Raw genomic sequence first — 12,745 nt, forward strand, 5'->3', positions numbered from 1 at the left:
CTCAGTGACATTTAACGTCGAAATTTTTTCGATACAAAAGTTTGAATTTTCCCTGTCACGTGTCATGCTTGCGAAAGTTCACAAAAAACACCCTCAGCCCAACAACGAAGTCACCGACTCTGTGACCTTTCCACAACTTTTTCCTCGATTTGTTTATCAACAAATCCATTGCTATGTCGCGGTGACAGATGAGTTTTGTGCGTGCGAGTCGATCGGACGCCAATAATCCGCTTGTTCCCAAGCAGTCACACCGAAACACATTTCGGTGTGACTAGTTGGGAACACGCGCCAATAAGTGCTTGTTCACGTAGGCACGCGCGGGCGCGGGCGCGGGCGCGGGCGCGGGTAACGTCGCGAGCTCGTGTTCATATTGACGACCAGGCGTTCGCGCGATTGTGACGTATTGTCAGAGGTCGAATTATGGACGACGATCTTTAATTTTTAACCGAAAATTCATACCTAAAGTGGGAGATTCTAAAAATTAGAATTGGTGTTTTGTAACTATAAGGTGAGTTTAAAAAAAAGATTTTCTTAGTAAGTAATTTATAATTTTCAATCAAAATCAAATTCAAACAAGGTTCCTCTTTATTATTTAATTTAATTAATATTATCGTTATCAACTAAACAACATTTCTGTTCATATGATGACTGTGTTTACTTTGCCAAATAGGAGTTCTAGCCTGAATAGCACTAATAAACTCTTCTGTATTGAACGACATGATAAAAACGTGCTATCGTTTCTAGCGACAAGATCAAACTGGTTGAACTTACCTGACGTCGTGAGTGAAACGCGCGCGCCGCCGCTAGTTTGACATGAACACACACAAACATCTTCACGCGTTGAAATTACCGCGAGCGCTCCGCGCGCGCCAGTCGCTAGCTTGCCCGCTAGTTAGACCGCACGTGCGTTTCGTACGTGAACACTTGGAATCACTACATATGTTTGATATTTCGTCACCGCGCCCGCGCCCGCGCCCGCGAGTCAACGTGTGCAAGCACTAACGGTTAGTGTTCCACGCGATTACACTTGGCATCCGAAGGTCCTCGACCTTTGAACCTTCAGGGCACTTTTTGGAGGTGACGCGGCAATAAAGTTTTCCGGGTATCGTTTTCAAAGATGGCCGAAACGAAATCCAACGGATCCATGCTAATGCTAGCGTGAAATCACTTCATGTTTGCTACGTTGCTACATACGTAGGTAAATCAGATTTCACGCACGATCTAATGTAGGAAAGTGTGTTTTTCAGGATAAAATTTACACAAAAATCTAACCTGTCAATCTAATGTTGAATTCGAAAGTTGATTGAAGTCACACCTAAACACTTCCTAGTAAGTGCAGGTAAAAAATCTTAAGTTATTATTCATTGATATAATCTGAAATAATTGAAATAAAAAAGACATTCATTTGAATAATTATCAATCTTGTTATTTTAATGTATTAACATAATTCATAATATCATATCGGTACATGAAATACCGTTATTTATGAAGCATATGAATATGCGTGTACCGATTTGCAACATTGAATTTATAATCTTCCACATTTACAAACGTTGTAAGTCAACACATTAAATAAATATACTCCCACGTTTTTAATCCACGGATAATGATAACTATCTCTTTCTAATTAGATGTGCATGACTAGGACAGAAGACAGGGGAAAACAGATACTGGAAAGCGTTAGAGTAATTTCTAAGTAAAAACAAGCATAGCACACTGGCATTGACTGAATTATTGAAAGATTTACGCCATTCGAAGAAACGTATAATTTTCATCTAAGATTTGTTTTTGTTTTAGATTAACACAGATTATATTCAAACATTATTAATCGGTTTATTGCTGATTTCTAGAAATAGAAATCTAGATTTTAATTTGTCACTTTTAAAGAAAAACTTTAGTAATAACTCATTTTTACAACCATTCCTCTGATATAACACTTAAATTGATATAACTCTTTTAAAGTGTCTTTAGATAAACATTGAATAGTTTTTTGCTAGGTTAGCATATTAAAAAAGGAGAGATTTTTCAATTTATCTTTTTCGCTTGCTCAACGCATCTTCAAACAAATGATTGAAACGATTTTCTTAATCAATAAACCGAATGTTATGTGCGAAGCAATCTTAATTGGAAACTATTAAAATTACAAAAACGTTTACATAAGAGCCGTAACGAGTTATGTAATTCGTGTAACAGTTTTGTTCACGCTTGTGCGAGAAACTTCCCCATGTGTTTTTATTACAGACCTATCAATCAACTGACCAATTTATTGGTTACAAAAATTAAAAACTTATAAATAAACTTTTTTGCCATCTATCAACAAGAGAATCAACACAAGACCCTTTCTACCACTTACTTTATAAAGTCTTTGATATTCGGAGGCTGTTAAGGACTCTACACACCAAGGCATCGACCAGTCCGGTGGCTTGGTGTTGGCGATTTTATTTCAAAAGAATCATATAGACGACTTTTTCTTGTAACTTTTGATAGCATGTCAAAAGTCGACGACTCATATCGGCGGGTTGGTTGATTTGGCTATGATAGATAAACTAAATTTTTTGAAGGTCATCTATGATCAGCAACCTTTGTTTTCTTCAGACAAATATCTGAAACTTTATGAGTAACCGGTAAAACTTGTCCAAAATTCATAAACTAAGTTCTAAGCTCTTAGAACTGCCAGTGATGTTGTTGAAGATCAATCTCGAAGTAATTAAACTACGAGTCCTAATTATAAAATTCTTCACAGTCTAGGCATTTTAATTCCATTGTTGCCTAACTTGGGAAGTCAAAGAAGTTAAAGTTAGCTTTAGTAATGGCCTACGATTAATTTCAATTATTAAAACAAAGCATCTTTGACTGGGTCTTAGCGAAATCTTCCACAAGTGTCCTTTTGTTCCTTCAAAAGTTCTATCATTACGGGGTCAAAGTCTCGATTTGTATTTAGAGGCCCAATTTCCATCCTTGAATTAATTTCCAGGCATAAATACTTCAAAGTTTAAAGACAATATGAATTCGGCATAATGATGGATACCTAATGATACGGAATACGGATATGCCTACCTGACTACTGAAACTCAGCAGTGTAGTAAGTAATGAACTAAAACGTGGTTTATTCGTCCAATACCAAAATCCGTGGCTGATTTTGGTGCCATAAAATGCAAATCTAAATTGGAAACATGACAAAATAAACTAGAGAGATAATTACTTTCACTAATCACAAAACTAGTATATTTACATAAAATATTAGGATATCTTCTTTCTTTTCCAATTAGGATAGTATATGTTTTGAAGCTTTCATAAAAGAGTAGAAAGTATTTATTTTACTGTGTTAATGAGCATGTCAAGTCTCAATGTAAATCGACCGTTCTAGAATCTGGCATACAATAGACAATATTGTCCACAAGTGTTCTTTAATTACTCACTTTTGTCCCTCCCAGATCGAAAGTTCTCACAATTGCGCTGTCAAAACATCTAATGTCCTCAAAGCGACAGCACAAAGGAGTTGTGGAGTTGCCTAAGCTCATTGCAGCTTGGAGAAACAGTTCCAACTTTCAACACAAAAGTTATGATGGTTTAGATTTTTCTTTCATCTCCCGCGTCAACGTTTTCTCCCAACGTTTAAACTTGTTTAAATTGGCGAAATCAAAAATGATAACTCGAAGTTGCTCAGACGCAGAAAAATCTAGACATTATTACGTCAGAAGCGTAATTAATTGAAATGCATACATTTGCTCAAGTGCACTAAAGCAAACAATTGAAGAACGCCTATTAAGAACCCGCAGACTTATTGACTTTTTGTCGACCGATAGTTTGGTCGGACTGTTGATCAGTACCTATAGATAGATCATTTAATCCACGAAGACGCGCCCCACAAATTTTTTGTCGAGGGAAGCGCCGGGTGCAGGGAGTTTGATTGGAGCAATCCGAGCGTCTTTATTGTGTGGCGTATGCACTCATGGATAATTTAGCGTGTACCGATAACACTCAAACATTAGCAGAAGAATGGTGGGGCGCGTCTTCGTGTGGTTGAAACGATCTATATGAACAGTTCACACATTACAACGATTTAGTATCGACCGATTTTGATACATATTACAAGCCGACCAAACTATCGGCCGACAAAAAGTCTGTAACTCTTCGGGGACTCTTAAAGTATATACCGTTTGACTTCATGTCATTCAGAAGCCAACTCAGATTTGCATCCTTTCAAACAACATCCTTATACTCTAGACAAAGTGCTAACAGACGGATAGGCCAATTCAACGAAGCAGTCCGCACCTCCGCTTACATTACTCAGATCACAGAGTCGTGACGAGTAATAATGCGCACAGAATGCCAAGCATGGCATGGTCCATTTCACTGGCGAAGCATGCATACATTTTGTGACACTGTTGTTGTGACACTAATCGATGATAACACTTCACGACTTCTGGATGACATGACCGTTCACGACTGGGTGATTGGGATGCAAAATTGACGTAATCTGAACCCAAATGACAGAATGGTGACTTAATTCCGCAACTAAGAGGAACATATTCACGTTTTACTGAGTCGTACGGATATACGGATGCAGATGGATTGTAGTAGGTACTAGTCATTGACTCAAAATGTGTCAGCTTTATAATAAACCAACAATGTCTAAACAACAAAACATCGAATTCTATTGTCGGTTATAATTATAAACTCATTCGAATCACGGCGATAACGTAACCAACGTCAACCACAACAAGCCCAAACAAAACCCGCCGCATGTAGGGTTGCCAGGCGTCCGGATAAAGCCGGACATAGGCTTTTTGATGGCGTGTTCGGCCAACTTGTCAAAATAACCGATGTCCGGCCTGTACGCGCACCAGGACGTTGATGATGATAGTACTCACTCGTGAGCTCACTAATTACAACCCCCCCCCCCCGTCGCATGTCCGGCCAAATGAAGCACATAGTCCGGCTTTTGTGTTTTTGGACCTGGCAACCCTAGCCGCATGAATGGCTGCGGCTAAGCGATTTCAAATTCGTCAAATAGAAAATGTCCCTAATCTCTCCTCACAAACGCTCTTTCTAATCTCGGAGATAAAACGTCATCCTCGGATTATTTCGTTGTTATTTTGTTGTGAAACATCGTTGTTTGAGCCCCGATTACCGACCTAATTTTATTTTCAGATTCTATTTACCTACTTAAGAATATTTTAAAGAACGATACGACCTATTTAGTAAGCCACGCCACGGCTTCATTCAGTCAACTTTATTTTGTTTTCTTGTTTTTATTATCAATGACAACGTTATTTTTTACTAAGCTTTTCGCTTTTATAATGCTGAAAAAAATTTAACATTAATTAAAAATAACTCGGTGAAAAATATCAATAATATATTTGTGTCATTGGCAATCAGACTTGTCTTAAAATAGTAATTAACATATTTAAAAAAAATTTACCAAAAAAAAAACAACCTATTTTACGATCAGCAACTATAAACATTAACATTAATATGCTATCTAGCGAAATATCTAGCATTATCGATATCGAAAGTGACTAATGATACAGTAAACTAAAAAGCAAAAGTGTTACTTTCACTGCTAAAGCTAAGATTTACTAAACCCAGTTACATCTTTTGTGCTAAACGATTTTCAATTCTGCGACAACGGCGTAACGGTGTCTGACTATCTATGAAATCCGTCCATCTACGATCATAAAACTGCCTTGTTGGGCTGAGTCGATATATCATGAGTCTGTCAAAGATATCTCGGTTTTTCTGTGGTATTAACCTTTTTGCTGCCAATACAGTGGCCATGACCATGCAAGTTATTACGTTGGTCATAGCAGTTATGACGTCATCAGTAATGCTAATAATCGTTTGCGGTGAAACTTTTGGAACTGTATCATAATAACTGTCATTTATTAATGGTTTAAGAGGATATTTCAATTTCTAAACCCATTTCCACTGTCAAAAATGATTCACAAAATATTAAGTATTCATTCTTAGTTCGTTCCAAATGATCTTTGACACTTGCAAAGTGTTACCTTCAAAATACGTTTACGGAGAAAAACGTGTTTTTCCGAGAAAATAACTCATCAATGCAAAGCGTTGCTAAACATTCGCTTGATAACGGTGCCCCGATTAGCCTGTCCGTTTCCATATCCAATTCAGGGGTGCCAACTTCGTAGTATTCCCGACAAATGGCCTCTGAAAGATTGTGAAAGCAATCATTTCTACTACTAAATTGTGCCGCTCGATTTTCTACATCCCTTGTATAGTGTATTCTGTTTATGTGCTTTAACTGCAGCCATTTAACATTAGTTTTAATCATCAAGTATTTGCCCTATGACGTCATTTTAAAGTATTTTACGCTATCAACCCTAAATTCTCCCTCATTAAATAACGCAGAACGAGCGAGCCGCGATGTCAGCGACCGCCGCGACATCGGCCGGTGCCGTGAAATAGTTGTCAAAGTGCCAACTTACGCGGCTGTTACACTGCGTTGGCGAAATTGAAGTGCGCCGATTGACCTGGTTACAACGTTACGACGCTGCAGTTGTCATAATGCAGTATTAGCGATTATGATAAGGCCACTGGTGAAGGTTAACGCACTTTTGTTTAATTTCGCGCAAATATTTGTGCAAAATGTTTACGTCAACACACTAAAGCTGGGTTGCACCATCTTACTTTAACTTTGACAAGCAACAAAAATTTGTCAAACCATAGAAAAAACACCGGTTATCGTTATAGTCACGGTCAAAGTTAGATGGTGCAACTCAGCCTAATTAAGCTAAACTGCAAAGTAGCCTTTAATTTGTAATAATAATTTTATGACGGAAGAAGTAGTCTTTTAATTAATCTTTAAGCATCCAGAAACGGCTAGGGATCAAAGTATGTAATTATAAATTTATTAAGTACCAGTAACAGTTATCAAATAAGGAAACGCCTAAAGCTGGAAGGTAACGTGAAATCGATAATACGACACTCCATTAAATGTTTATAGCAACATAGATTTATGGCACTCTAAAAGCAGTCGTAAAACTACCGAATACAAACAAACACGCGTATTTAGCGAGCGTGAAATATTGAACTTTGTATTAATTGCCGATGGTGTCACCACAACACGTAAGATTATGTATTGTTTGAAAAAAAAACAAAGATCTCCGAGTGTATCTTATCACAGAAATCGACTTATAGATTGCATATTTTGAAACTTTTTAGGTTACGAACGGGAATTTTAGGTTATGATTTTTATCCGTAAGGCCTGGTTTTCACCAAGGAGACGGAGAGGACCAATTAGATTTCATTATTTCCACAACTCTCCGCTCCGCACAGCTGTCAAATTCTATAGAAAAATTCATAAGTCCGACACTTTTCCGCATCGCTCCCCTCCGGGCCTAAGTATTAGATTTAGTAAATAATGACTTTACGGTACAAATAAACAGTTTGTTAACATATTTTTTGCAACTAATTTGTTTACCATTGATAAGAAGCTGTAAACAAAACACCGAAAAACAAAAGAAAATAGAATTTTCCATATAAAATCTAATGTTTTGACACCACACAGATGCACCGATAACGTGTTTACAAATCGTTAACTTAAGGCGATTACATGGCCGAACNCCTTAATAGCGTAATCATTATCTATTGCTGCAAATAAGAGTACTTGGTAATTCTCTTATCGAATGATCTGAATCGATTTCCTTTTCTTTTATCGATGAGTTCAACAGATTATGCACGACCGATAACAAAAATATTCATTGTTGTAAGATAATGCAGAGGTGAGACGAATGCAGATTACCGAAAACTTTAAAGGTTTTTCATCTAAATAATTCTGTTTTTAAAGCAAAAATGTGAATGAAAAAACAAATGAACCGTACTAAAACTTTAGTTTTACGAAGTAAAAATTTAAAAATTCATTTATATTTCGCTCTTAAGTAATCTTTGTCACATAAAAGAGAGACGCTAGAGTCTGCATCTACATAAAATTTAATACAACTTTATGTTTGCTGTATAAATTCAAGTGTCGACATAATGAGAAAACCTAACGACATTCGTCACGAGGGTTGTTATTTTATAGCGATATTTTCTCTTACTCTACAAGGTTGTTGAGACTTTTCAGTGGCCTCACAATGTAGTTACGATTTTTTCCGGCACCTCACGATGTGGTTACGATCTTTTTTGCTACCTCACGATGTTGATCCGATCTGGCGACGACTTAACAATATTGACGTGATGTTTACCGTCCTTTGCGCTAACATTACGGTGCAATATCGAGGCACTTTGATGTTCGCGCTTATGAAGATTTTGCGCCAGAATTAGGTTACCTTTATATTATATTTATATACTTAAGTATAAGCGTGAGAAACAACCTCGTTATGCTTGATCATTAGGCTGCTCACTGACATGAAACGTGGAGGCTTTAAGTTATTATGCTAATGTTCAGTTATGTTCAAAAATAAATTATTAGATCTCACAAAGGAATATTTGAACAGGAATATTCTCTACCTGGAGAGTAGGATTAAATTATAATGGATTTTATTTATAGGATTTGAATTATTTATCTAATAGTTATATTATATGTTCCAAGATATGACTAATTATTAAAAAAAAATATTCTGAGATGATACACGCTAGGTAACCTGTAAATTGACAATTTCTCAAGAATCTATAGTCAAAATACAGTAAGGTGTACTTAATGCCCCCTGAGGATAAAATACTAAAATATTTAGATCGTGAGGTAGATAAATATAATAGTAGATAAATTTTAATAACTGACTCTATTTATAAAATATTTTTTAGGTTGAAAAATAATACCTATTAAAACTGCGTTAGAAGCCAGTGTTTACCTTAATGTACCGTTGTCCGTTACAGTTAAATAATAACTAATACTTTTCGGTTCAACGTCCACAAATAAGTTGTACGCCGTTAACAGAAATATTTTAATTGTTTCTTTACGATAAGGTTGATTTACTCGTTACTTAAAAATGAATTATTCTCAAATATCACGATATAGGAAACAAAATACATGTAAGTTAACTTAATTAATTTAAACCAAGTAAACAATGTTATATTTAGCGGATAAATATTTATCTTTGACATTATTTTGAAGTTCCAATTAATTGTATTAATTAGTTAAACCGTGTATAGTGATGTCATTAATTTAAAGTAATAAACAAACCTTTAGGTAATTTTAATTGATAAAACTAATTAAATTAACTAATTTATTATCGCAGGTGTATAGCATGCCAAACATAATTAAAACAGAATAATATGCCAAGTCCAAAACACAGAATAGCTTTTCCTTATTTAGTTAAATGTTGATATGAAAAACTACGTATAACTACAGTAATTTTCAGATAAGTTGGAAATATTGTAATTAATTAATAGATAACATTTAACAAAGTCTAGTAGCTAAAAGTGAAACTATCACGATTACTAAACTTTATTTGAATCAAAACTCTAAAACAAATATTTAAACATTTTTAGTAAAAAAAAATAGTGGCTGAGCAATCTGATAAAAAAAATGCTAGGTTAAAACTTAAGTCAGTATTTTTTTAATAATTTAAAACAAACAATATGGCGATTATTTTACATTCATCATCAGGGATATGACAATTAATACTTAGTAGTACTTCAAGATGGTGTTGCGTGTCTTTTAAAAAGCCGTCCTATATGCACAAAGGTGTCAAAGATTTTGATAAAAAAATTAAAGCGCTTGAAGAAAGAAATAGGCTGTTGTAGTAATTTGACCCCAACCAAGACCCAGCCAGACTCAATGTTAATCGCAACTTTGGGCTGAGTGTGAGTTTACATCAAACATTCTCAAAAGTGAGCGCGGTAAAAAAATTTATGAAAATTTTAGTTCTTGAACGTTTTTCCGCAAGGGGCGCTGTACAATCCGTCATACATTTAATGTCACTTTTTTACGCGGTTGACATCGAATGTGTTTGAGGTAAACTCACACTAGGCCCCTTGTATAATTTGGCAAGTATTCGCACACGTCCGTGACAACGCAGGTTTCTCTATTCGTCATAAAATATACATTTACATAATCTGTGAATCAGAGGAACAAGTGTAGACACACTAATGTTATGATAAATAATAAATCAACCACACGGCTTCGTTTTCTAACAGATAAGGAACCTAAGATAAAATACACTTGATTTCGTCATTGTGATTACTTATTATAATGATTTATCACGACTTTGGACTTATGTTTATTTATATTATGATGCACTTGCCTTTGTTGTCTGTCAATTTATTTAAGAGTTATTATGCATTTTCTGAATGAGTTTTGTCGTTTACAACCTTTACAGCGAAGGATTATGAACTTGCATATTTTGACGTTTCCTTTTGTGTAACCGAAGAATTTACAGCGTCTGTAAAATTCTACGAGCGTTCTATTTTCAAAAATTCTTTTTCATTCATTTGTTTTTTCGAATTCGAATGACAAGTGTAGTTAAAAAAATGGGATCACGGAACTAATTTGAAATCAAATGATGCGTTCTAAACTAGCTTTTTTATTTTACGCAAAATCTTTCCATTAATATTTCTTTCGATAGCCACTATTTTAGAGTTGGCAGTAACCCCCAGTTTCACGGGCTAACAAGAAGTAAACATAAACAGAGAGTTTTCATCAACGCGAACTGTTGCCAATATTTTTAACAGTGCCAACGTAATAACAGTTTAGTACCAATTAACCTTAACCTTAGTACCTACTGACAGCGGCAGATATTTAACACTTTGGTATCTTATGTTTGTAATAAATGCTATTTTGCGACAAAAATGTAGGATCGTCTGATTTTTAGTGCCGTCTGTACAATTTGAATTGCTGATAATACCTCTTTGGATTATATCTCATAATTCATATATCTTTATTTGCTTAGCTTATCATTAACCGAATAGTAAATAGGTAAGACGTTAATATTAACTAAAGTATTTTGTATACAGGGTGTTTGGTAAATGGGTATATGAGCCGACACTAGTTAACATGGGCATATAAATGGTATAGTGAAGTCAGAAATTTGATATCTCCATTTTAATTATTTTAATTTTCATACAAATCGGATTTTATAAAATTTATTTTTTTATTTATTTGTTGAAAATTTAAAAAATAAAATGATGATATCAAATTTCTGACTTCACCATACCATTTATATGCCCATGTTAACATGGGCTAGTGTCGGCTCATATACCCATTTACCTAACACCCTGTATAAATAACATTTTGAGCCTTCATTTCTGTAGATGTTAGAATACTGACGTGACTTTGAAGATAATATTTTAGGATAACATAAATCGAGGTATGCTTAAATAAAATGGAATAGAGTGTGTGGAAAATATGAGCAATAGATAGGTAGACACCTAATCACTTCAAAAAGATAATATCATGGTTCCATCTAATCTATGAATATATCCCAAGAAGTGCTAACATAAGGAAGATGGACTTATAATGTCACTATCACGTCAGATAAATCCCAATATTGACGTAATACGCAGTGACGACGCAACATACGATGATGACTAATTTCCTTATTAGGAAAACAAGATTTTCCTTGACAGAGAGATTAAATGTAAGTTAAGGTTAATTGTCCATTCCTATGACATCGCAATTGCAAGTTTGGTTAACATCTCATTAATAAAGCGATTAGCCTAACGAACTTAATTCCATTGTTGGTAAACAAATATTGAATTAACTAATGCGTTATCAGAACGCTTATCTTTTGTTTTTGTGACCTTAAAGTTACGTAAACTGACCTCTTTCTGATCAGTGGGCGTGCTGGTCCTCACGCCGGTCAGATCCTTCCATCTGAGAACCCCCATGACTGCGTGGCGCACCCACGAGCCTCTTCGACCCGTCCGACCGTTCGACAGTTCATCAACAACACCACAAAGCACAGAGTTCACCACATGCTTCCCAGTTCCATCCTTATCATTCTTCAACGCCACTTCGCTGCTTATCGGAAAAGACCGTCTCTCCCTCATAAAGCCCAAAAAAGTCCACACCGTTTCCCCTCTAACTCTCCCCGAAACGCATCCTCATACACACACGATTAATCATTCTACGGAACACAACTTCAAAGACGAAATAAATCTCGTAAATCGTTTATTTCTATCACAGTTTTCGGGTCACGCAGATGCGTTCCTTCCCATAAGTGTCCGGAACTTTTTCAATTATAACAAACAGTCACAAATATTCAAACTTCGAGACGCGGCAGGTTCAACAAAAACTGTGTATTTAAACTTTCACTTGAAGCGTTTCGCGCCCAGGATGTAGGTTACACTTCTTTTGCATTCACGAAAACGTCACCGACAAAGTAAACTTCATTCACAATTTATAATAATCCAACTTTTTTCACACAATTTTGCACTGTCCACTCATAAAATTCGATTTTAGAACAACCAGGTTCCCGACTTCGACAGAAGAAAACTTTGTAAATACAACTGTCAAAATACGATCGAATCGCGATAATTCGAAATTCAAATCGACACAGCGTCCTCACTGGCTTACGTTCGAAAACCGAATGGAGCGGCGCGTGCCGCATGCCACATGCTGGTGCCGACGGTGGCTAAGAACTCCGTCTCTTTCTTCGAGTTCCCATCGAGATACGATAGATAAGGACAAGTAGCTTCGCAAGCCTCCGAATACAGAAGCGGTGCAATGACAAGACAGGTGAATGTAGACTGAGAAGACAACAAAAAGTTTCCAAACGTTTTCTAGTGCAATTTTCCATTGTGCACTTATTATGAAAAATTGTGAGATGAGACAATACAA

The 12,745-nt window shown here is 35.8% G+C and overlaps 1 protein-coding gene across 2 annotated transcripts in view; it reads right to left on the reverse strand.

Moving 5' to 3' along the window:
* RapGAP1 (Rap GTPase activating protein 1) overlaps positions 1-12,490 on the reverse strand; it is a 111,710-nt gene extending 99,220 nt beyond the window's left edge. For both annotated transcript variants that reach the window (XM_028300761.1, XM_028300760.1), the window contains exon 1: positions 11,728-12,490. In XM_028300761.1, coding sequence (XP_028156562.1) covers positions 11,728-11,955 — 228 coding nt within the window. In that variant the 5' untranslated portion in view covers positions 11,956-12,490. The remainder of the gene's footprint in view (positions 1-11,727) is intronic.
* Positions 12,491-12,745: the final 255 nt, after the last annotated feature.

This window comes from Ostrinia furnacalis, unplaced genomic scaffold (assembly GCF_004193835.3).
Source record: "Ostrinia furnacalis isolate ACB-3 unplaced genomic scaffold, ASM419383v2 OfSCF0780, whole genome shotgun sequence".
Classification (NCBI taxonomy): Eukaryota; Metazoa; Arthropoda; class Insecta; order Lepidoptera; family Crambidae; genus Ostrinia; species Ostrinia furnacalis.